Source organism: Microtus ochrogaster, chromosome 16 (genome assembly GCF_000317375.1).
Source record: "Microtus ochrogaster isolate Prairie Vole_2 chromosome 16, MicOch1.0, whole genome shotgun sequence".
Lineage (NCBI taxonomy): Eukaryota > Metazoa > Chordata > Mammalia > Rodentia > Cricetidae > Microtus > Microtus ochrogaster.
This window is the reverse complement of record NC_022018.1, coordinates 41,628,622-41,653,584: the sequence shown is the minus strand read 5'-3', so window position 1 is coordinate 41,653,584 and position 24,963 is coordinate 41,628,622. Positions and strand designations below refer to the sequence as shown.

The 24,963-nt window shown below is 44.4% G+C and overlaps 1 protein-coding gene across 1 annotated transcript in view; it reads right to left on the bottom strand.

Annotated features, from left to right (window-relative positions):
* Ly86 (lymphocyte antigen 86) overlaps nucleotides 1-24,963 on the bottom strand; it is a 65,183-nt gene that overhangs the window by 34,410 nt on the left and 5,810 nt on the right. Inside the window, exons 2-3 of the mRNA XM_005355049.3 lie at nucleotides 1,797-1,883; nucleotides 576-704 (exon numbers count right to left, since the gene is read on the bottom strand). Of these exons, the coding sequence (XP_005355106.1) occupies nucleotides 576-704; nucleotides 1,797-1,883 (216 nt within the window). The remainder of the gene's footprint in view (nucleotides 1-575; nucleotides 705-1,796; nucleotides 1,884-24,963) is intronic.

Here is a 24,963-nt window from a genome sequence, read left to right as displayed (position 1 = left end):
AAAAAAAAAACATGCTAACATAGAAGGGGGAAATTTCATGGGGTCCCACCCCGAAATAAAGAATTATAGGCAACTAATGACCACTGGGAGAAGGAGAATTAGCCTTTCCCAGGGATGAGCCTCTTTACTGAAGAGTAATGAACCTTAATAAACCATATACACACCACTAACTAATGGACTTTGCAGGTCATATTTATATTTATTCAAGCATACACACATGCCCATACAAACATGTATATAACAATGATAGTCAAAGAAGAAGAGGAAACCTGGAAATATGCCAACCCCTTGTGGGTTTTTGGAAACTAGTGGCCCTTTCTGCTGCCAACCATTTGAGTAAGATGCTGTTATATATGCAGGAAAAGCCTCCATTGGAACTATCTCCCATGCACCTTTTCTATCAATGCTCACATCTGGCTAAGGGAGGCCCTCTGAGCAGAATTACCTGGTATTTGTATGCAATGGCTGCTGATGGGTGGGGAGTGGGTTGCCCAAAGGTGAGCAGGGAGAGCCAGAGCTCTGTCCACCCAAACCCTGGTGTCAGGAACAAGCAGTCAGCAAAGCAGGTGGCTTACCTCCTTTTCTTCTTCCGCAGAAAGAGAACTTGGGCAGATCCTCCTCACAGATGGGATAGGAGAAGTTCAGAAAAGAGGAGCCTCCCGAGACAAGAGCTATGTCCAGAAACAGCTTGCTGATGTCCTCTCCTATAGACAAGCACAACTTCAGTACTGTTTGTCTGCTCTGCAAGGTTGCTCAAGGCTCAACAGCACTGTCTAAATGAGCCTGATGCAAGCGAGGGATGCAGGGCACATCTCTTCTTGACAGAGCAGCATTTCAACTTTAAGCTTTACCTGTTTTGAGTAAGGTGGCTCACTGGCTACACTCCCTTACTGACGCTCAGTGCTCTGCCCATCAATGGAACGTCTACAAGTCTGGCTTTTAGAGTTCCTTAGTTCCATAGTGTCATTACCTTCCATGGTAGCAGGGCATGGTTGGGTCTGCATATTCCCACTACTGTTGCCTGGTAGATACTGCTCCTGGCTTCCTACAGAATTTCAGGAAGCTCTGTTGGCAGCTTTCATTTCTCTCTGGTCCCTTTTCCTATTCATTTCTTTTGTCTTTTACTCATTTTCCCCCTCTTGGATTCCCTGCCCATAGCATTTCTCCAGATGCTTTGAGACCACATATTGTATAGAGTTCTAGAAAGATTCAGTCACATGAGAGTTCTTGGTCTTTGAGAAGAATCCTAGATTCTTGGTTACTGAATGCTTCTGCTCTGTTTTGTGAAAACTGGTCTTATAAAAGTGGAGATACTTTAGGAATCGGCAAACATACTGGCTTACTCCAATGGCATGGCCAACCAAGCAAGGACCAGGAAGTTTGTGGTCTCACAGTCTAGGGTAGGAAGAAAGATCCCACTTTTAATTTTTTTTTTTTTTGCCAAATTGTAAGAATTTCCATTATTGTTTGGGAAGCAAAATAATGCGAGTGACAAATCATGCTGCTATGGGGTGGAGCAGGTCTGGGTATAATACGCGAACCTTTTGTCTGTGGACAAGACAATTGCTTCTTTGCTGTTTACGGTGACCAGGGATTGACAGTGTTGAAATGAGCACCCAGGGTCTCTTTAATACCACAGCACAGCATTCGATGAATCTGAGTATTAACTAGAGAGGGGATGTGAGAGATGAAGGTGGGATAATGGTGCAGTCTGCCGTGCTATCAACGTCAGTCACTGTGTGTGCAGGGGAGGAGGCTCTGTTAGGCTTCATGTTGAGGTAATCACGTCTACTTACTCAGAATGATGCCAAATCTAATGTTGAGGGATGGTTGGATGTGCCTGGCACACTGGTCAATGGAAAGGCCAAAATCCTGTAAGGGATCTGCCAAAGAGGACACCAAGAGATTAGTCATGAGCTCACTGCAAACTCATCGGCGAATCTGCACTAACGATTTTCACAGTACTCACTGAAGAACCCGCACTTAAAAATGCCTGTAACATTTCAGCAGCTCCTCCCAGCCTGTCCATAGTCACTGTCACGTTCACTCTGATGACATGCATCAGTCCACGGATGACAAGTTGATTACTTACATTTTTCATCATTGCTTAAGTTCTTTCAGTCCCTGACACTCATCTTGCGGACAGAAGGAGATGTAGGTAGGTACTCAGTTAAGATGTACCTTTACAATTCTGCTTTATCTTAGGCCATCCCATCCCATCCAACAGAACATCTCCTCTTAATGTTCTGCTCTGTGCAAGGCATTATGCTAAACAGTCAGGAGCTAAAGATACTGTATTTTACATATAACTTTTGCTTATTTAAACAGCTCTTTATGAACCAGAATAAGGAGCAAAAAGAGCCTACTGCTCCTCAACCCAAGCTGTGCTTTACATCCCGAGTCCATTTTTGTGGACTTGAGGCCAGGTGGCAACACACACACACACACACACACACACACACACACACACACACACGAGCATATATAGTACAAATCTCCAGCCCTCTGATTTGCTTGTATACTTTTGCTCATTTCAAAAGCATCTTGCTAATTCTCACCTTTTGTGAAGGCTTCCTCATTGTCTTGAAAATTGTCTTTTGCTTCTCTGAATTCATAAACCCTGTTGTGCCTGAAAAACTCTTTAAACTGTATAAATATATCTAGTCATCCTTCAATATCTATTCCAGGATTGCCCTTCCCCCCCAGAGTCTATGGATACCAAAATCGATAGACGCTAAATTTTTGATGCAAGATATCATATTTTCATGGAACCTATGGAACCCTTCTGCAAATATATTCATTGTTTTTTAAAGTGTGTGTGAGTGCCTCCATGTATGTATGTATACCACATAGGTACCCGTGGAGGGTAGAAGAAGGAGTTGGATCCTCTGGAACTGGAGTTTTGAGGCAGTTGTGAGCTGGCATGTGGGTACTGGAAATCAAATGCAGGTTCTGTGCAAACCTCTCTAACTGATGAGTCATGTCTTCCGCGCCCCCCAGATATTTTAAATCATTCCTAGGGGACTTACAATAGTCGTAAGTGTGATGCAATCATGTGGCACAAGGCAAAGGCGGTGTGACTCATTGCTCTCCTGCTCTGCTCCAGAAGCACAGGAAGTACTCTGTACACGCTCAGTGTACTCATATTTAAATGCATTAGATCTGGTTTTGGCTGAATGTGAGGCTATGGCAACTGTACAATAGGAACTCAACTTGGTGATTTGCTCTGTGTCTCGACCCTACAGCCCCTAATCTAAACTTGACCCCTGTAAGGCAGGAACTATTTTTCACTTCCTTTCCCACTCCGCTTCTCACTGGGCCTAAGGGAGGAGAGCCACCTTGAGCTGAGAACATTTTAGGAATTTTCAGTCTATGTTTCCAGTCTCTCCATGACTCCACTCATCCGGTAGATAGGTACCCCACAGATGCACATAGTGTGAAGGAGTATGGGTCATCTCTTCAGTTCTCCACACCCCAGCTCCAGATCCAGCCTTTGTACTTTGCCTTGTGAGGCTACCCCTCTGCCATCACCCCTCTGTTTGTTGTGTGCTGTCAGGGCACCAGAGTGAAATGGAGGCTGCAGCCAGGGGCTGGCCTTGCTGTTCATCAGGTTTCAGTGGTGCTTGGTTCCAATATATGCTTCTCTGGCACCTTCCTAAGCCAGCCAGGCTCAGCCCTGTGTGTTCCCAGACCCCTGGAAAATGGTGTCTCAGAACGGGTTACCCTTTCCCCCTCCTTAGACGACAAGGTCTGAGCGCTCAAGTTTCCATCCCTCTAGCTTTTGCCCTTTGCTTTTCCAGTCTTCAAGGAGGCAACTCGTCTTCACCCTCATTTTGCTGTTTCGGTCTGTCTAATTTTTCAATTCAATTAGTGAATTACCTACATTAAATTATTTATATTACATTATTTAATTGATTGGTTATTACTTCCTCTATAGGATCCAGACTGGTAGAATAAGGAACAATCTGGGAAGTAGGTGTGGCTTTCTTCCTTGCACAGCTTGCAGCATATAGACCGAGAGATGGTCTATCCACTTAACTAGATCCCGACATAGAAAGCGCCCGAGTCAAGATGTAAACTCAGCGTTAATAGAAGTACAAGCAAACCCACATTGCTGCTCAGTAAGTGTTGTGCATTGTACTCAATAAGTCAGTCCGAGGAAATGTATGTTAATTTCATTCTTAGCGTTGCCTGGGATATTTTCTGTGCAGGTACATGGCGTTGGGTAATCCAACCTCATACCTGCTTCCACTGTGAGTTTCTGGGTGATGATGCAGACAGTACTGCTACCATCCACACACTGACCTGAGAAATGCATGCTTGTCCTTGAGGCTTGTGGTGGAATTGGCCCCTACGCGGTTCCAGCCTGGCAGAGCTAACACAGGCACTCTCTCATCCAACTCTTTTTTGGTTTGCTCTCTAATTCTCTGAGGGGAAAATGCCCCTCTTTTCTCATGCTCACATGACTTCTTCCTCAACATTTTCGTGCTGTCTCAGGACTTTTTTTCAGATTGGAAAATGGTGGGGAGGGAAGAACCCATTGCTCCGGCTACACACTTCACATTCAGCATGCGAGACAACAGAGGCCGCTTAAACAACAGACGTTTAGGAAAGCGCACCCTGAAATTGTGCGTTAATTTAAATCGCCATCCAAGGCAAAATGAAAAAAAAAAGGCATATGTATTGTTCAGTTCACAGTTACAGAATTCCAGGGGGAGCTTATCAATATTTTAAAGATATGCATAGGATAACTGAAAGGAGGAGAAAAAAATAAAGCCTTTTCCTAGTATGAGAAAAATAATTTTAATAAGACACAAAGTCACAAAGGGATCAGCAGGTGGCTTGTCTCCTCTCTCTATGGAAATGTATAGGGAAACAAAGATTATTTTAAAAGAACTTAGGGATTTTCTGAGCATCCCTGGCAATTTTCTCAAGTTTATATGCAAGAGTGGTGTCTTTGGATATAAGTATGCAGTCTCCAGACCTCTAGGAAAAGGTGACGTCACTTCCTTCAGTACATTCTTATGGAAACATTTGGGCACGGAGTGTGCTCTGTGTTGCGTATATTGCATACCCTGCCTTTCCTCTACCACACATGGGTTCTCAGAACTGGGGGTGCCATGTCATCTGATACTAGGACCTATTGGAAGAAGGGATATTGAAGGTTATTTGGAATAATGCCATTGACAACCTTAAAGCTTAGCCTCATGATTATTGACATTTAGTCTTACATAATCTTTTGTGTACCACAGGATGGCAGTCAGCATCTTTAGTTGCTCTCCATGTGATAAAGCATCCCTGTGACAATTCACAATGTGACAGAAACTGCTGAACCCCGCTCCCACCCCACCCCACAAGGTACTAACTTACCCCTAGTGAAGCAGCACTGACTAAAAGAGTTACTTTCTTCTGGAAAGGGACCTTTGCGGGGCAAGTTAAGAGAGTGGGAATAGGTGATTATAGGTGAGGCGGAGGGCGTGAGGTGGAGTCCTAGGGGCAGGAAGACATAAGCAGGTAGCACGGGGGAAACCGGGGTGAAAAGAAGGGGGTGTGAAAAGCCATGTTGAAGCCTACTACCTCACAACCCAACTTAAAAAGATTAAGTGGACACAGAGTGGAACACATATGCAAAGAAAGAAGAGAGGGAACGCTGAGGGTTAAGACATTAAACAGATTTGGAGGAGGTGGTGAGAAAGAGGAGGGAGAATAGGTGGGTTAACCAAAACAAAGCAGAAAACAAGACAAAACCAAAACAACAACAACAACAACCCCCAAACAAAGCTAAGGATGTATGAAGAAGCCCCATAGAAACCACTAGTTAGGAAGATAATTTCCAAGTTCAACTTAACACTGCAAGTTCAAGCAGAACTACCCTGCCCTGGTGGACAATGCTCCTCCAGAGAAGTGTAGGACTTCAGTGTAAGGTATGGAAAAACCTCCTTAGAAATTGTTGATCAGGGAAACCGCAGAGGCCTCCCAGACAGCACAGACCGTTGCCCTTGGTTATCCATCTTATCCACCTGGTAGGACCCCAACTGCTGCTGACATCACACACTTGCTGCAAAACACAGAGAAATCAGCCCCAAACTGACCAGGAAACACCCTTCCTGGTGTTTAGCTAGCTTTCGTAGTCCTGGAGAGGAGTACCAGAGAGGCCGATAGAGAGAAAAGACATTGGTATCTTACCTAGTGCTGGAATCCACACTGCAATACTGACCTGCCAGGGAAGATGTGCTTACTGGGATAATAGCGACGTGACTGTAATGGGGGAACTAACCACTTTCTGATTGGATTTGAAGGCTGGTTCACTGGGAAGAATTTCAGGCTTGGTCCTGTATTCCTTGTCAAAAGCCAGTGGCTGAAGAGATCATAGACCTTGGTGCAGATCCAATTCTTAGTATTTTCCACCCCAAAACCTAGACTGCTCTCAACCAGGAAAGCTTCGTTCTGCAGGGACACTGCATTGGTAGGTTTTCCATGCTCCAGTGGATGGCCCACACAGCATCTATCTGACTCATGAAAACCAACGATATCATATTCTTCATTCTATGACTGAACTACAAATGACTATGGTATCTTGTCTTCATTCTGGCATGTTTGTGAAACGGAGTTGCAGAAACCAGTGGGGCTTAGAGATAACAAGGTCTCGATGAGCCTTTCTCATCCCGTAATACTCTCTTAGTTGCCCGGAATCTCCTGAGCTGAATTGACTAGGTGATGGTCCAGAAGCCAACATCCTTGCCTTGGTACTTTCTGAGGTGGTGACCCAGAAGCCAACATCCTTGCCTTGGTACTTTCTGGGGTCATGGCCCAGAAGCTGACATCCTTGATACTTCCTGGCTAGTGTGTGTTCGGGAGAGATGGGTTTTCAACTGGAATTGGTGGGAAGAAGTAAGAACGCCTCTGGAGATGCAGTTCTTAGCTGAGGATGGCGGTAGGGAGGTATCCCTTTGAGCTTCTAGTTGGCTCTGTCTCAGGCAATCCAGTGGATGTGTGTCATCAGGTCTTGGATTCCGTGACCTTCCTGAAGCCTCTGTGTTTCCTGCTGGGTAGCTCAAGTCCTCAGAACTCACTCAAAGGTTTCCAGTGTGCTAGTTTCATCCTGACGCTGTGGTAAAGACTCTGACCGAAAGCAATGCAGGAGAGAAAAGGGGTTCATTTGGCTTTCCTTTCCAGATTCCAGTCCATTACTGAGGGGAAGTCAAGGCAGAGACTCAGCAGCTTGTCACAGCTCATCCACAGCCAAGAGCAGAAAGAACAAAGTGGATCCTCACTTGCTTACTTCCTGGAAAACTGGCTTTCTTAACTCTGATATAATTCAGGGTTTGGCTCCCAAAACTGTGCCACCCACAGTGGGATGGGTCAATTGACAACTGTCTCAGTTAGGGCTACTATGGCTGTGACAAAACACCATGACCAGAGCAACTCGGGGAGGAAAGTTTACTCTGCTGACACTTCCACATCACTGTTCATCGTCAAAGGAAGTCAGAACCAGGACTCAAACAGAGCAAGAACCTGGAGGCAGGCGCTGATGCAGAGTCCATGCAGGGGTGCTGCCTACTGACTTGCTCCCCATGGTGTTTACTCAACCTGCTTTCTTATGAAACCTCAGCCTCACTCGCAATGGGCTGGACCCTCTCCCATCAATCACTAATTTAAAAAATGGTCTGTGCCTGCCTATAGACTGATCTTATTGGGACATTTTCTCAATTAAGTCTCCCTTCATCTCCAGTGACTCTAACTTGTGTCAAACTGACGTAAATTTAGTCAACACAGAAACTAAGGCAATCTCTTACAGACATGGCCACAGGCTAGCCTAATCTAGATTATCCCTGAATAGAGACTTTTCCCCAAGGTGATTCCCTAGGTTTTGTGTGTGTGTGTGTGTGTGTGTGTGTGTGTGTGTGTGTGTGTATGTTGGTATGACCAGCCCTTACCTCTAGTTCTATTGCTTGGATTTTAAACCCTGTTGGAAAGTGGCCAATTTTCTCTCACTGGGAAGGAATTCTTGTTAAAAAGTCACAAAGAAACTATGTCTTGGGGAAAAAAATGTCATCATGAGAAGGGTAGCACCCTTCTACCTCGCCTCCATCTCCTTTCCTCATGCTGTGTCTACAGCCAGCTTCAATTCTGTGTTACCTGCTCTGGGAAGGCAATTGCTCACTCCCTTCCTCCTCTTCTCCCTTCCTTTCTTTATCCTACTTTGCTCCCTGCCCCCTTTGATCTTCCTTTCTTTGCCTCTTTTTCCTTTTCCCCAACATGCCCTCTCCAGGGCTTCTATTTGACTGCACTCTGAGGCCCTAAACACCAACTTTCCCCCTAATGGATTGAATCTTCCTGCTCGTGCTCACCTTACCTTAAGATCTGGTTTTGCTTCCTGCCTGCACCGTTAGCAGAAAACAGGCTGGCCCAGGAGAATGCTAATGTGAAGGCCAAGGATGCTAATGTGCTTGGCTAATTTCCAATAAATAAACTTGTGAAAGGTTTATAACCTACATAGGAAAACTTCGATTATCTCTCTCCCGTGGTCTACATCTTCATACCTGGCTCAGCCACACCTCTCCAGGATGCCCTCAGGGTCCCTACTTTGTCCTTCCTCTGATTTCCCACAGCCTGCTGTATGCATCTTCCTCAGACCTTTATCATCCTTAATCAGTATAGAAGCTAAGGCTCTATTGCTCTTCCTCTTGGCCCAGGATTGATAGCTATGGAAGTGGCGCAGTAAATACTTATTTAAGCACTATGGGAGTTTTTGGTGATTTTTTTTTTTTTTGTAACTCAACTGCGCCATTCTCTCTTTTTTTTTAAAATTTATTTATTTATTAAGGATTTCTGCCTCCTCCTTGCCACCGCCTCCCATTTCCCTCCCCCTCCCCCATCAAGTCCCTCTCCCTCATCAGCTTGAAGAGTAATCAGGGTTCCCTGACCTGTGGGAAGTCCAAGGACCGCCCACCTCCATCCAGGTTTAGTAAGTTGAGCATCCAAACTACCAAAGGCAATTTATAGATTCAATGCAATCCCCATCAAGATCCCATCAAAATTCTTCACAGATCTGGAGAAGACAATAATCAACTTCATATGGAAAAACAAAAAACCCAGGATAGCCAAAACAATCTTATACAATAAAGGATTGTCTGGAGGCATTACCATCCCTGACTTCAAACTCTATTACAGAGCTACAGTATTGAAAACAGCTTGGTATTGGCATAAAAACAGAGAAGTCGACCAATGGAATCGATTAGAAGACCCTGACTTTAACCCACAAACCTATGAACACCTGATTTTCGATAAAGGAGCTAAAAGTATACAATGGAAAAAAGAGAGCATCTTCAACAAATTGTGCTGGCAAAGCTGGATGTCAATCTGTAGAAGAATGAAAATAGACCCATATCTATCACCATGCACAAAACTCAAGTCCAAATGAATTAAGGACCTCAATATCAGTCCGAACACATTGAACCTGATAGAAGAGAAAGTGGGAAGTACTCTACAACAGGTGGGCACAGGAGATCGCTTCCTAGGTATAACCCCAGCAGCACAGACTTTAAGGGCCTCATTGAATAAATGGGACCTCCTGAGACTGAGAAGCTTCTGTAAAGCAAAGGACACTGTCACTAAGACAAAAAGGCAACCCACTAACTGGGAGAAGATCTTCATCAACTGCGCCATTCTCAAACCTGAATTTTGTTGCAATATCCAAAGGTTGGACACACTGGCTTCCAGGGTATAAGCTCTGACGGGTTAGGAACTGTATTTTATTTATTCGTATCCAAAGAGCCATTGTCTATGTTGGTGGGCATGATCAAGAATATCAGTTGGTTAGATATGTAAATGGAAAAACAAGAAAGCCAACCAATTTGACGAGAGCAGAAAGTGTTACACAATGGAGTTCTATTCCCAGCCTTGACTTCAACAGATGCTAGTGATTTCAAGAGAGGCCTGGTTGTGAGGCCCCTGGTCGCTATCTCTATTGCCAGTTTGTCTATCCGGGAAGGTTTGAGTGAATTAACTTTTCTTGAGAACAATGGGAATATTGGCTTTGGTGCTTGAGATGGAGTTTCTGGGTCTGCTTGAACAGCCAGTAGTCCAAAGAGAGATGTAGCAAACTTTCCTCTGCACCTTTGAGTTTTATTTCCCCAGATAATAACAGACCTTGTTTAGATATACTTTGTCCTCCAGGCTGGCTGGTGACCAATTCTGCAAGCTTGTGTTTCTGTTTATGATTAGAATCTAGTGTGTGTTGAAAGTTTCCTTTCTTGTGTGGTGGTTTTGATCCTGGGGTTAATCCTCTTGTATCAGTTCACAAGGTATCATTTGAGGGTCATTGTAGGTCCATCAGTGGCGATGATGCCTCCACAGTGACTCAAAGTCAACTTTCATCTTTTCTGTTGGTAAAGTTACTGTCTTGTCTGCACTCCCCTTTTTTTTCCCCTCTTCAATTCACTATAGTATATAAAGTAAGTATAGTGTGGGTGGACGCATCTAGCTGTGTTTTCCCGATCTCTTCTTTTTCCCCCTTGTCCAATCTCATTATTAGAGACTAGCACAGCAGGGCCCCAGTGGCTCACTTTCAAATAATAGTTCTATTCCCATTCAAGTCTCTTCTCCCAGTGTCTCATAGGGAATTTACTCATTCAAAGTTGTACATCCAATGCAGTTGCTTGTGTTTTCAACTGAGATCTGGAGATGCTTAGATAAGAGTCTTGGCATCAAATGTAATAAAAACAGCATTAGCATCATCAGAGTGTGCTGTAAGTGAATCGAGGGCTTAAGGACTCCAATGCTGTCCAGGCTGTTTGGTAATGCTGGTCAGTGTGCTTTTGAGTGTCAAGGTGTGTTTGGGTTAGTAGAAAATTCTGGAAACTTTGCTAGTGTCCTTTCATTTGTAAAATGAAATGAAATTCATTAGTAATAGCCTTTTAATGACAGAAAAGGGGGAGGAATACATACAGCTCTTTTGGCCTTAGAACCTACTTCCTCAAAGTAACTGAAGTTGGACTTCTCCCAGCAGGCGAGGGAATGGTTATAATATAGTGGTCTCTCCTTCCCTGTAGTGTTGATTTCATTGGTTGTCACTTATGGTTAATTACTGTTCAAAATTATTGAATGAAAAACGTCCAAAGTGAACAATAGGTATTTTCAAATTGGTGCCATCATGAGTTCTGCGGTGGAATCTCAAAGCATTCCTTTTGGGAGGTGAATTGGCTCTTTGGTGTATCCACACTGGCTACACAACCCACCACTTAGCAGCTCTCTTAGTTCTAAAAACTACTGTCTCAGGACTGTAGTCTGTTCAAGTAACCCTTATTTGACTTAATAATGACCTCAAAGCACAAGAGCAGAAGTGCTAAAAGTTCAGACATGCCACAGAGAAGCTGTAGATTAGTTCATGTGAAAAGATGAGCCATCTTCATACAGAAAAGAAATCACATGCTGAGGTGACTAGGATCCATGTAGGAATGAAACATGTGTACACAGGATCAGCATTTTCCATTGCTTCACACCACTGGAGGATTCTAGGACATACTCCCTAATGAGAGGAAACGAAAGAGGACTGCATTGGGCATGATTTTTGGCTCAGAATGCTCTCTCCCACCAATGGCACCTACCAAGTGAGCATCATTGTTAAGCATGCCTATGTCTGAGTCCTATTCAGCCAGTCTGACTCACCGTGTCTGGATGCTGCCTCAGCACTGAGATTTTTAGCAGTCCCCAGGTGATCCAGCTACCTATTTCATCTGCAAGCCACTGTTTTAAGTCACACGGGCTTTTGCTAATTTCCTTGGTGTACAGTCATGCATACAAGATAGAACATGGTTCACTGCAGGTTCAAAATTTAACCTTGGAATAGATTCTAATGTGTCTCTTTGCAAACCATATGCTATGATTTGTAGAATTTATGAAGATTTAAGGAGCTTCATATGGTCCCACCCAGACCCAGCTTCCTTTCTCCCTCTCTGTTAATTTCACTGATTTTTGTCTCAAGAGAAACAGTATTTCCTCTAGTTTCAGTGTCTGGGAGCTCAAGCTAAACACAAACCACTGGGTTCCCAGCAATTACCCAGACGGCCTTTCCAGAATTCTTCGAAGAAAGGTGCAGCTCTGCCTAAGTGAAATCCTTGTAAAAATTCTCTTTCTACTTCCTGAGCATCGGCTCTCTAGCAGTGTCTTACCAGCTATGGAAAGGCCCAACGTGCCACTCCAGGAAGGGAGAGGACAGAATTAGAGAAATAATGAGACTCAAGGGAGGGCGGTGGGTAATGCAGCAGGGGATGCATCTGTAAGAACTTCCCGGTGCAGAGAAGATGAAGCAGTCATGGGGTTTCAGGCAAATGGCAGTGTGAGGCTTGGAGGCTGGCAGAGACAAACTGGAGAGGCCCAAGTCGTCCTCAAGTGTCCTTGGCTACTTTCCCAGCTCGTCAGGGCCTCTGAGTCCAGAGCAGCAACTGGTAGGTAGTGTCTGCTTGGATACTGTATCAGTCAGGGTTCGCTGGAGTAACAGAACGTATAGAATGCACCTCTTTCTCTCTCTCTCTCTCTCTCTCTCTCTCTCTCTCTCTTATAAAAGGGATTTATTGGAATGACTTACAGGAGGCAGTCCAGCAAATCCAGCATTGGCTGGCTGTGAACGGAAAGTTCAAGAATCCAGCTAGATGTCTCAGCTGGTTTTCAGTATGTGTTGGAATCCCAAAGAAGTGGGTTCCAAAGCCAGAGAGAATGGATGTGTCAGCAAGGCGAGGGCAAGCAGGACAAGAGAAAAAGGTTCCTTTTCCTATATCCTTCCAGCAGAAGGTATGGTCCAGATTAAAGGTGTGTCTTCCTGCCTCAGGAGCCATATCAAAGGTGTGTGGTCCAGATTAAAGGTGTGTCTTCCTGCCTCAGGAGCCATATCAAAGGTGTGTGTCTTCTACCTCAAAGGACTGCACTAGAAGTAGATTCTTCCACTTCAAATCAAGCATAAAAAAAAAACCCAATTCCCCCAAAAAGCTTCTCACAGGTGTCCCCTCCATTTCTGAATTGCAGTTCACTCCAGATGCAGTCAAGTTGACAGTGGATAACCGCCACCACAAACACTCACTGTCGTGTGAACTTAGTCAAGGTAGGGTCCCGTTGACATACCACCAGAGTGATTTCATCCAAGCTCTGCTTGATGAACTAATTAGTTTATTGAGCTTACATACAAAGCATGCAACCCTTGTTTACAGGGTTCCTTATAGGAGCCTAGGTGACCCCCAAAGCAACCACATCACCGAAAAGTCTCACTCCAGCACAGATGATGATGTCTTCATAGCAGCGTGAATGGACCCCATCTTCTTCAGTTAGTCTTCCACACTGTGTCCTCTGTCACCTCCCATGACCATGAAATCACATATACGTAAGCAGAATTATGGACCACTAGGAGGGAAGTGTAGGAGAGTGATGGCTTGAAGATCAGGTGAGGCTCTACTGCTCCTCCTCAACCTCTCCTACTACGAAAGTAGGTCGATAAGATTGGACTTCAGGATTTCTTGCAGCTAGTTGCAGTTGCTCTGATGACGAAGGCTAGGGCTGTTATGTGCAGAGGACAGTGATCTACATTGCACAGGGTCCATAAAGTTCCCAGAAGAGTTCTGGAGGCCAAGATATTTGGCCACTTGTCTACTACCGATAAATCTATCATTCACTCACATACTGGTTTTTATATGGTTTTCATTTCTCTGGAATAAATGCCCAAGAGTGGGATTTCTGAGTCATCAGGCAAGTGTGTGTTCACTCGCCTTAGAAACGGCCTAGCTACTCTCCACTGTGGCAGTGCATCTGAAAACCGCCTTCCAGCAGGCTCCCACAGGCAGGGTCCACTTAAAAGAAACCCTTGCTAGAGAAGTGGGCTCCCAAGGGAGTCTTGTTATCCAGGGTAGGCTTGGAAGCTTCCATGTCCATTTAGCTCTTGAAGAGCCAAGCACAATGCTGCCTCTAAAACGCCACTGGTGCCACAGGAGGGCAGCTGTTAACACTGCAGGGCACAGAAGAAGCATGACCGTGGTAGCAGGCAGCCATCTTTCTGTGGCTGTATTCAGGGCTCTGACATGCTTTTGGCCTCACTCTGAGGAGGTCTAAAGCCTGAGTGTTAATTGTTGTGTTTCCAAAATGCTTCTATCATGGGTCAAGCCTGATGTGTTTTCTGTTCTTTCTGTATGTCCAGCAATGAATTGTCCACTGCCGTCTCCAATCCCCTTGCTGACCCATAGGAGGAAAAAGATCAATTTACACCTTCTCCTGTTGATGGGGATGACTCATAGTGAGAGGCTCCTTTTCTGTGCTAGCATGTCTCAGAGGCCCAGTGAGGACGCTGCTTGTGAACATGGCTGCCTCTGATTTAAGAAACCCTGGATTCAAGGAAAACCATAGCAGCAGACATAGCCGATAAAAGCCCAGGATCTCCCAGGTGTAGACTCCCAGGCTTCCTACAGCTACGATGCAACTTTCCAGAGGAGTTAAAGATGTCCGCTGGGAACTCCTCTCAGGATACCATGAACTGAAATCAGGGGAAATGAATTCTTCCTGCATCTCTTACCTCAATAAAAACAAGGCAGACTGAATCCACCAGATGTCTGACTCAGTCAGAGAGCTGTCTTCCTTCCAGGGAGGAAAGATGCTTCCCTGGGAAACTAGCCTTGCTGATTGCATCTTACCATTGGGGTAGCAAAGTGCATGGAGAACAAGGTCCCAGGGGCAGGACGTATACAGGATTACAAGCTCCTGCAAGTCCGTGCTGGAGGAGGAAAAGAACAGTTGCTGGAGGCTGTGCTTCTCTGCCAGCAAAACAAAATTCTTACCAAGTAGAAGACTCATTTCTCTGTCTCTCCAACCAACAAGTTCTATCATTATTCGTTCTTTTCCTCTTTACAGGATTAAAAGAATGGTTCTGCTAAAAATACATATGAAGAATTACATGGAAAGATAGAAAGCTTCCACAGAAAAGAACCTGGGAAGCTGAGTCTCAGATAAACCAAGGAGAACTCTGCCCCACTGAACGACTGCAGACTGCAGCCCCACCTTTTTGGACACCCTACCCAGTTAATCACATGATAGGAGTTGGAGATGGATTTGCCTTCACAGTTAAGTTGCAAGAAGCCAGACGACTTCTGCTGTTTCCTCAACATCATTTCTGTGACCGTTTGGATATTGTTCAGCCTTCCTTTGCCATCTGTTCATATGTTCTCAGGGCATAACTTAGAAGCTATTAGGATGTGTAGAACATCACCAGACAAGTCTTATGTCATCCTAGCTAAACACCTTTGTCCCACCTTCTGCTGCAAAGAAACACAGAGAGCAAATCCCTGGGTCAGGAAGTCTTTTCTGATATAACAGACATAAATAGCTTGTTCACACCAAGCATGGGCTACAGAGACAGGACAAAGGACCATGAGTTTGAAGAAAGCCCGGGCTACATGGAAAGTTCCAGCCACATCTGGACCATACAAGACCCTGTCTCAACTAAAACAACAATTAAAAAAAAGAAACAAATTATTGATGTTCACAGCAGTTTATATGGACACCAGCTTGGGCAGTCTAAACGTGCAATCAAGAGAAGAAGGATCAGCTGTAGCCTGTACACGTAACAACATATTCTACAGCTGAGAAGGAATTACCTTGGGGCACATGCTCGGTGCCTCCAGAAAAGCATAATACGTCAGTCTCCAGAGCGACCATCAATTCAGCTCCCATTCACTCCAGTGATTTGTGAGCTAGATTTTTCCATGTGGACAGTCATATTGGAGGCACATTATAAAATCTCTATATGCTCTGTTTGTCTCTCAATTCCATAAACATATTTCATCTGACTGTTTTGGTAGGGGCCTTCAGCGGGATGTTGGATAGAAGCAATGATGGACATTTTGCCTTGCTTTTTCTTATCTTAAAGAAGAAGCTTTTTGTGTTCTGCCAAACATATTGCCCACTGCAGAATGGTAGCTTAGATAGATTTCTTTAGGAGACAAATAGATAACTTTAACAAGGCAATCTAGTATTCTTGGGTATTTTCTCAAAAATCAGATTAATTTGGTCAAGTTTTATTTATCACGATGCATCTTTCCCTCAGAACTGACTTCTAGGGTCACTGCTGGGGATGCACTCTGGATTTTGTTTGTCCAAAAGATCTTTAATTCTCTCATTGAACTGTGTATACAATTCTAGGCTGGAGGTTCTTTTCTTTCTTCTCCTGGGATGCTGCTAATACTATTTATAAGTCTGATCTCAGCCTAATTGTAATTTATGGTCAGGTAACTTGTTTCCTTTCGGCAGGCTGCGGCATCCCTCTTGTGAATCTACGTGGGAATTGCTGTGTGTGCTGAACTGGAAAATGCATACCTTTCAGTATTCTAGAAAAGAAACCAAGCTTCTGCCCAGCAATTGCCTTTTCCTTAGTTCCTTTCGTAGTAGCTCATATTCTCCATCTCTCTGTTGCACCATGATGTATGTCCAGTAACATGCTTCTGCACACCTCCCATTTAGTAAGGTAACGTCTATCCAGCTGTTTTGAAAGCTCCATTTTAGCTTAGCTATTATTCTTTCTTCCAGCAATTAAATATCCCATGCTAAAGGGCTTAATTTTGTCAAATTTCCCTGAGATTTATTGATATTGCACTTTTAGTCTCTCGTATTCTGAAATTCCTACTTATAATTCTTTAAACAATTATACTATTATTTATATTACATGTCTGTATTTCCAAATTCTAATACCTCTCAGGATAGGTTTCTTGCATTTGAGTTTTCTGCCAACCGTAATTTGTTGCCTTCTGTTTTTAGATTTAGGACTCTGAGCTCATGGAATCTTTCGCATACCGGTGAAACACAAACTGAGGGTGTTCGTTTCCCTGCCAGTACACTCCAGATGTTCCCAATCAAGAGCCACTTTAACTTCTGGGCCTGGGATTTCCCGAACCAGAAAGATAGCACATACACGTTTGGGCCCAAGCCCATGTGGAATCATATCTGGAACTGCTCACCCTCTCAGACACACATTTCCCGAGTGGATCCGGAAGAATAAGACGTATTTCCTTGTCTAGTAGTACTTTGTTTTTACTCATTTTTAAAAACAAGTTTTTGGCTACTGCACTCAGAAGGTTGCGTGCTCACGAAGGGTCAGCTTTCTGTCTTACGCGCTGCAGGGTCTCTGTTGAAAACTACTGCAGTCATTCACCTCGGCTCTAGTCCATGGAAGGCGCCCCATTCTCGGAGGGGACTCAGAGCGCCACTATCCTCTCTTGGCTCTGCTTTTTTAATTTTTTTTATTGTTTTGCATTTTGTTTTGACTTTGTATAAATCGTTGCTGCTGAAGAAGCTCTCTCCTCGTCCTTTCAATACAAACTCAGCTTTGTGTTGAAAATGATTTGTTCTGCATGGCATCCCTTGTATCCAGGTATTATCCAGCAAGACAGACTTCTATGCTAGCTTTCAGAAACTGCCCATTGCACGCAGTTTCCCTGTGGGCAGATCATCTTTTTGGTGAATGATGCAATCTCTCTTTCACCAGTATCTTGTTCATCAACATATATATTCATGTGTATTCAGTAGTTCAGTGTGCAATTCAGATATTCAAGGGCATTGTTGCAGAGCGTTGTAGTCTGAATGCTAACCTTCAAGGCAGTGGTGCTGAAAGTTGAGGGCGCTAGGGGGTTGTTAGTCCTCCCAGGAGTGGGATTGGTTAGCATTTTAGGAAAGACGCCCGAAGAAACTTGTATGCCCCTTCCACCTTCCACAGGGAGGCCAATATCAGAAGTGAGCATCTATGAAGCTGAGCCCAAATGCTCATCAGATGTTAAGTTTACTTTTACCTTGGACTCTTAGCCATCATATCTATCTAACCAATGTTATTCAATAAAATAAACACGTGCCTGTTGGTACAATAGTGGAGTAACTGTGATGGGGGTAACCAGTTGACTTCTGATCAGATTTGCTGCCCATTCCATAGAAAGGAGTTCATGCCCAACTGGATAAGTTATAACCAAGCATTAAAATCCTATTGCCCATAAATTACCCAATCTAACGTATTTTGTTTTAGTAGCTTGAGTGACCTAAAGCACATAGCATTTAATGCCACCAAGGGTTTCTTCTGCAAACTCTTAGGACTTTGTGTTTCATATAGGAGTAAGCCTGTCTCATTAACTTAGTTAATGTGGCAGGGCAGAGAGCAAAGGCTTCTGGGACTAGCTCTTCGGAGCTGACAAATCAATAACCCCGCTCTTCCAGTTTGGATGTGACATTTTGAGGTGTCATCCACGGGGTCTTCCTGGGGTCCTCAGTAGGACTGCTATTTGTTTACCACAGTGGTCAAGTGATTGCCCTCGTTTTCTCTCATACCTCACTTCTTCATTCTCATCCTGGAGTTGCCTAGGGACCATTTCTCAAAACAGTCTGTACTCAGCGCCTTCTTTTAGCAGTCATGACCAGAGAAACCTTTAACGCCAGCAATATTCAAGCCAATCCTTCCGGTTTATATCGAGTACAGGCTGTGCATTTTGTTCTAAAATAAGTCAGATGTGGTTCATCTCTAGCATAATTTATGGTGCTTTCTTATTTTTTATTCTTTTAAAGATACACACACACACACACAGAGACACACACACACACACACACACTTTCTAGGCAAGATGTGCCCATTGGTACAATAGCGGCATGATTATGGAGTAAACCAACTGATTTCTGATTGATTCAGAGGTCCCCTCCACAAGAAAGAATTCCTGCCTGGTACTGAAGACCTCTATTCAAAGGCCTATGGCTGGGAAGGTCATGGTACTAGGGGTAAACATACTACTTTTGCTTTGCTAAATGGAAATGCTGTCCTATGAGAATGTCAAGATTCTGACCGTTTATGAACTCCAAACTGGAGTTGCCTACGCCGGGTCTGCACAATACTGAGCCTTCAAACATTCAGCCATCGTTGGTAGGTGGACTCGGGACAGAGCCCCACACAGGGGAGCAATTAGCAGTTATAGACTACTGGAAAAAGAAGTCATTGTCTTTAGTAACGGTAGCTACTGGTGGATTAGTTCTGCTACAGTGGTTAGCTTCACAGCTGTGCCTACGAGAGTGTCTGTGGTTAAACCTGGTGAGTTATGAAGTAAAACAAAAAGCTGTGAAAATGGCATATGGGGACTTAGTGGCAGGAGGGAGAGTTAGTGTGTTTTGGCAGGGGTAAGAGGAGGTGGCTGAGTGTGACCAGAGTGCATTATATACATACATAAAATTGTCAAAGAATAAATTAATTTTAAGAATAAAAGGAAAGAAAAATATTTAATGACATTCGTAAACATCAAGAAGCTTTCTAATAGATTTGTGCTAAAATTCGTACTAAATTTAACTAGTAATTCCAGGTATCTGGGTGGGACAGAACTAGACAGACTTGAACACTGGGCTGTTAGGCTGGTGAGACTCTTGCTAACTGGACAAGGGATACATAGCTATTTTATGTTTAGACCCCTTGAAGATTTATGTGGAGGCCTGCTTGATATGAAGGATGGAGTGATGGTCAAGGGGCTCTTGGAGATGTTGAACAGACCTCAGAGATGGGCGAGTTGCAGGGAGGGCATGGTACAGAAGGGCATGGCGCCACTGAACCCTTCCCTCTCTACTAGAGTCTGCAAATGGTGGCGCCCAGTGTTGTTTGTGAGTGGCTTTTGGATGCATTTTATTGCTTCTCATTATGCTCAAAACCAGGATGGTTTCCATTTGTGTAACTTAGAGTATTGTATCTGTGGGTTGTGTCTTGGTTTCTTTTGAAAAAATTAGGAAATAGGGCATCATGAACCTCACAGCTACACATAGCTCTTATCTGGAGCTGCATATCAGAGTCCCATTAGGGATGAGATGAGTGCCTGAGATTTCACATTGGAAATCACAATTAGCCTTCCCCATTAGTTACAGGTGAACCCCTTTTTATAATAGGGCCACAGCCTTACAGACTCATCAGAAGTTGAAAATGCATGGAATACTCCCAGCCTATCAGTACCCTGGCTTAGCAACAGAGTGTACTGTAGAATCATTCTCCATATACCTGTGGTTTGACTGGCAATTCGCTGCCACCTCCCTTCATCTGAAAAGGGTAGCACATCCATTATCTCTAGATCAGGAAAAGAGAGACTTCATGGTTTAATTCCTAACTTTGTCAAGCTGATGACACTTAGGTTTCAAACCTTTAGCTCCACCTCCTTTGACAGAGGTGAAGTGTAGATGACCTATGGCTTAGCAGGAGAGCAGCCATGGCTACCTAGCTCTCCTTTGTACGCTGGCCATCCTCCATGGCTTACTACCCCAAGAAGGAAGTCCCCTGAAAGCTTGCCATCAGATAACACACAGAGGCGCCTCGTGCTCCCTCAGCTTACAGGTTCTGAAATCTCACTCACAATTTTGGTAGGACCCTTGATCCTTGCCTGCCAGCTGTGTTCTGTTCAGCTACTGGATCAAATACCTCAGGAGTGACTGTCAGTCTTCTCTTGAGGCATGTTCTAAAAACACGAACCCTATTTATCCACGGAGACCCTTTAATAGCCAAAATTTAATCCACATGTGAGGTGGGAAAAGCCACCGTGGCCACTGGAAAATGACCTGAGTGCCTATTCTACTCTGCTTGGATTTTAAATGGCTCAGTGTGGGTCTGGCTGGAAGTTAGTCTCCCTCTTTGAACATCTTCCATTGGAGATTCAGACGGAAGGCTGATGACCCCAGGGGAGGGGGCAGTGGTGGGAGAAGCATTGGTGACGTTGTCTGATGGCTGAGGTTGGTTGTCAGGAGCTAACTCTTCCATATATGGAGAGAAGAACAGAAGATACAGGCTCCGGTGTCACACTTTCAGGCTCCAGGGGTCCAAGCCACTGTAATAACTTTCACAGATGTCCTCTGACACAGTGTGTGTTTATTTTAAGTTGTGAGGCCCGCAAGGAGGTTTCTGTCACAGAAGGGGCAGCCCTGACTCTAAACAAGCGTTTTCCCTCCTGGTGCTCAATGAAAAATACAGTAACTCTTCACCATCTGTAGCTTCCTGTTTCACAATTTGTCACTGTCATGAACCAATAATATTAAAACAGAAAATTCCAGAAACGAACCATTTCTGAACTGTTAAATTGTCATTATTCTGAGCAGCACAATGAACTCTTGTGCTACCCGGCTTGGTCCCACCTGAGTCCAGCATATCCACCCTGTATATGGGACTCACACATCAGCCACTTAGTAGCTATTCAGCTATCTGACTGGTTGTCATGGAGTCAGAGTGTTTTGTGTTCAAATGATTGCCATCCTACTTTGTAATGGCCCTAAAGTGCAAGTGCAGAACTGCAGGCAATTTTATTGGAGTATGCTATTAAAATTATTTTATTGTTAGTTGCCTATTGTCACTTTTACCAGGACTATTTATAAATTAAACTTTGTCATGGATACACAAGTGTAGAAAAAGTCAAGCATACATAAAGGTCACAATTCTATGACTTCAACCACCTACTTGGGCATCTCAGAATGTGTCCTTCACAGATAAAGGGGGAAATAACACATTCCATTCCATGTAAAGTCCACGGTTATAGTGCTCTCAACTAGAGCTGAGTCCACGGATCATTTGCAATTATAAAACTTCATGTTTCCTAGGGTCTTATGCAGGAAGGGACCTGGATAAGTTGTTTTACAAGGTGAGACATGTAAATGTCCAGGAAAGAGGACATTTTGCTCTTTGGAGACCTTGCTCTGGTCTTGGTTTGTGTGGTATCTCTGATCTAAACCTGGGCAAGCTCTCTTGGTGGTTTTCTGTTTGAAGAGGAAGTTGAGCTTGCTCAGGAGGCTCCTGTTGGGTTCTTCCGTTGATTGGCTTGGTGAGCACAGTTCAAACATGCTGCCTTCTGGCTGAGAGGTTCCTCTTTCCAACGAGGGCAAGTTTAGATGGAATCCCCAAGGCTCTACAGAGCCCAGCCTTATTCTAGTCCCTAAGAGACTGCTTGGTTTGACTACCAGAGAGCCTGGCAGAAGACTGACCCTCCCTGAAGAATGCCAGACTTTGGGGGAAATTAGTCATCAAGTGACGACTTTCCCACACTTCAGTGCTTCTCCAGCAGCCCCAGACAGACTGCTAAAACCAACAGCTTTGCCTCTGGAGACACTAAATTGATCCCCCAAAGCTGCTCAGGCCCCTCATCCCATGCATGCTTCCCTCTCTTCCTCCCCACTGCCATGATGATGGAATAGACCAGTGTCCTGTATATCTGCCCTTCAGGTGGTCTAGCATGGCCTGTGATGCCTGTCAGAAACAGAGAACGCCAGTCAGAAACAGAGAACACCAGTCAGGAAAACTGTGCAGGATTTTCTCCTCTGTTGATCCTGGCCATGGCGTTAAGAAGTCGCTGGTGCTCAATGAAAGACGACACTGCTGTTCTGATGTTTCTGAGATCTCGCCTCTCACGGTTTTGTCTCTAGGAATTGCTTAGCAAACATGTCTGTGTGACGACAAAGACGGGAAGGAAACTGGGTCACATCCGAAGGGCTTCATGTGCCTTGAAGCCCTGTTCTCAGTTATTTGGAATTCAGAATATCTTTTACCCATATGGGCAGACCAGGGAGAACTACGAAGTTTTCTCTATCTTTGTACATGAGTAGGAGTGAGGACAAAGAGTTGTGAATGAGCCAGACAGCCTTGGAAAAAAATAGAAGGCTGGATCGGCACAAGTGGTCCCATCTAAACATCCAGAAGATGAGCTAAGGGTAAAGTGCTTGCCTGGCACACACAAGACTCTGAGTTCTTTCCCCAGTGCACACTTCCCCAAAGTCAACAGAAAGCTGGACTATCACTAGCAGTCACAGAATATACAAGTAGAAAGACAGCTTAATGCTAATCACAAGTCAGCTCTGTTTTATAAAGATGAGGCTTAATCATGCAGAGAAACTCAGTTCTCTCCTCTAAATGACCTCCCGTCTTTTATTTTTTATTTATTTATTTTGTTGTTGTTGACATGTCCAGAGTAGGCAGAAGCTTCTAGGCATAGGATAATGGCAGGGTACTGCATCACAAAACAATGACCCAGCAAACCTCAGTATGCTTTTTAAAGAGAAAGTGACCAAGTGGAAGGAGATTTGTGGGAAGGGTCTTCAGGTAGTGAAAGGAAGCGCTAAAGAGAACTCGACCTGGTGACTGGCCATCAAGCCCCCAATCAACCAGTTGGTAAGTCAAAAGCATGTATTCTGTGAGCTGGAACATGCTAGATTCACATATGTTCAAGCACACACCTCTACGACTGCAGGAAAGTATAAGCCTTATAGATAAGAGTAACCATGTTGGTGCTGTAGTCTATAATCGTAACACCAGTCACTCAGGAAGCTGAGGCTGGAGGATCAAGAGATCATGGGTACCCCTGGGCAGCATTAGTGAGCCTTCATATCAAATTTTAAACAGAAAAGAAAGAGAAGAAAATGAATAGTTGTGAATACAAAGATGGAAAGAAAAAACTAGGCTCATAGAACCCATGCTTTGAAACAAGCTTCAGAAAATAGGACTGAAATTATTTTGCAAAAGTGCTACACACTTCTTCTGCTGTTCAATGTCCTAAAGCAATCAGGAAGAATAGGTTGTATCCTGCCAAACACTTGAGGAAATTCTATTGATAAATTTGTGGATAATGTGCACATCTGTAAAAACTCATTAAGTGAACAAAATGTTAGCCTAGCAGTTGTGCAAGGAAAGCTCACATGTTTAATGGGATATTTTTCAAACACAGTGAAAGGACTAAATTGTCACTAGCATGCAGAGAAGCCTTTTGGATAAGAAAGGCCTCAGCTATTGGGAAAGGAGACAATACTCTTGGCCATCATTCAAAGGCATCTCTGGGCGCTTTATCCTCATGGTTAAGAGGCCAAGGGACTTGTTCTACCTGGTAATTTGCACGTTGTCCTCTGTGCATTGCTCACTCATCAGCCTCATGCAAATGTGCAGACACTTGCTTCCTGGTCTGCTGCAGCACACTTCTGGTACCTGCTTGGTATTTTAGTCCCCTAGCACCAAGCTACCTGGTATAGATCCAGAATCTGACCTTAGGAGGAGTCTATAGAAGGCATAGCACCAACCCAGAGTGCATGAAATCATGGAGCAGACCATCTTTCTCTTCCCAAACAGAGCCCTGCCTTGTTGCTTGGTCCTTAAGGGGGCACCCGTTGCTGGATCTCCCAGACCCCACTGTCTACAGAGTCCAGATAACCTCTGACAGTTGCCTGTTCCTACATCACTGTGCAGATGGAGCTCGCAAAGGGGTTTTCATTGAAGGCTGTTTTCTCAGACCCTGGTGTCCCCTGCCCTGCACACCTGCCCCAGGCCTGAATGGAAACCATGCCCAGGCCCTTGTGCTGCCTGTGGTGCCGGGGGATAGAATTGCTGACTGTGAACACCACGGCCTTTCCCATCTCAGCCTCTCCCAAGAGTTTCCTTCCCAAACACGAACAGAGCCAGGCGTCTCTGGGTACTTCATAGGGCTGGAAAGGGCAGTGGCTAGCCTTTAGAACACTCATTTCCTGCCCACTGAAGAGGCCTCTTTAGAACCGCAGACTTGGCTTTCTTCCCCTCTGTTCGCTGAGTGACTTAGTATCTCCTTTTTAATGTGCTCAGGAGAATTCGTACCGCCCTGCAGGCTTGGCTTCTAAGTGGTTTCCATGAAATGAAACCACTCCACTCCAGGGTCCCAGTGGTGAGCTCCCAGGAACTATCTATAGGGATTGCTTCCTTTCCAGCATCTGTCCTGACTAGCTCTCAAAAAAAGCAGCTGCATCTCATCTCATTACTAAGCCTCTTGTATTTTCTAAGTCAATTTCCTGCTTTAAATTTTGATAGAAAAGTCAGCGCCCTGTTCTAGGTTGTGTTCTGTCCAGTCTGCTCAAACTTATCACCAGGGATTCATATTCTCTCTCTCTCTCTCTCTCTCTCTCTCTCTCTCTCTCTCTCTCTCTCTCTCTCTCTCTCTC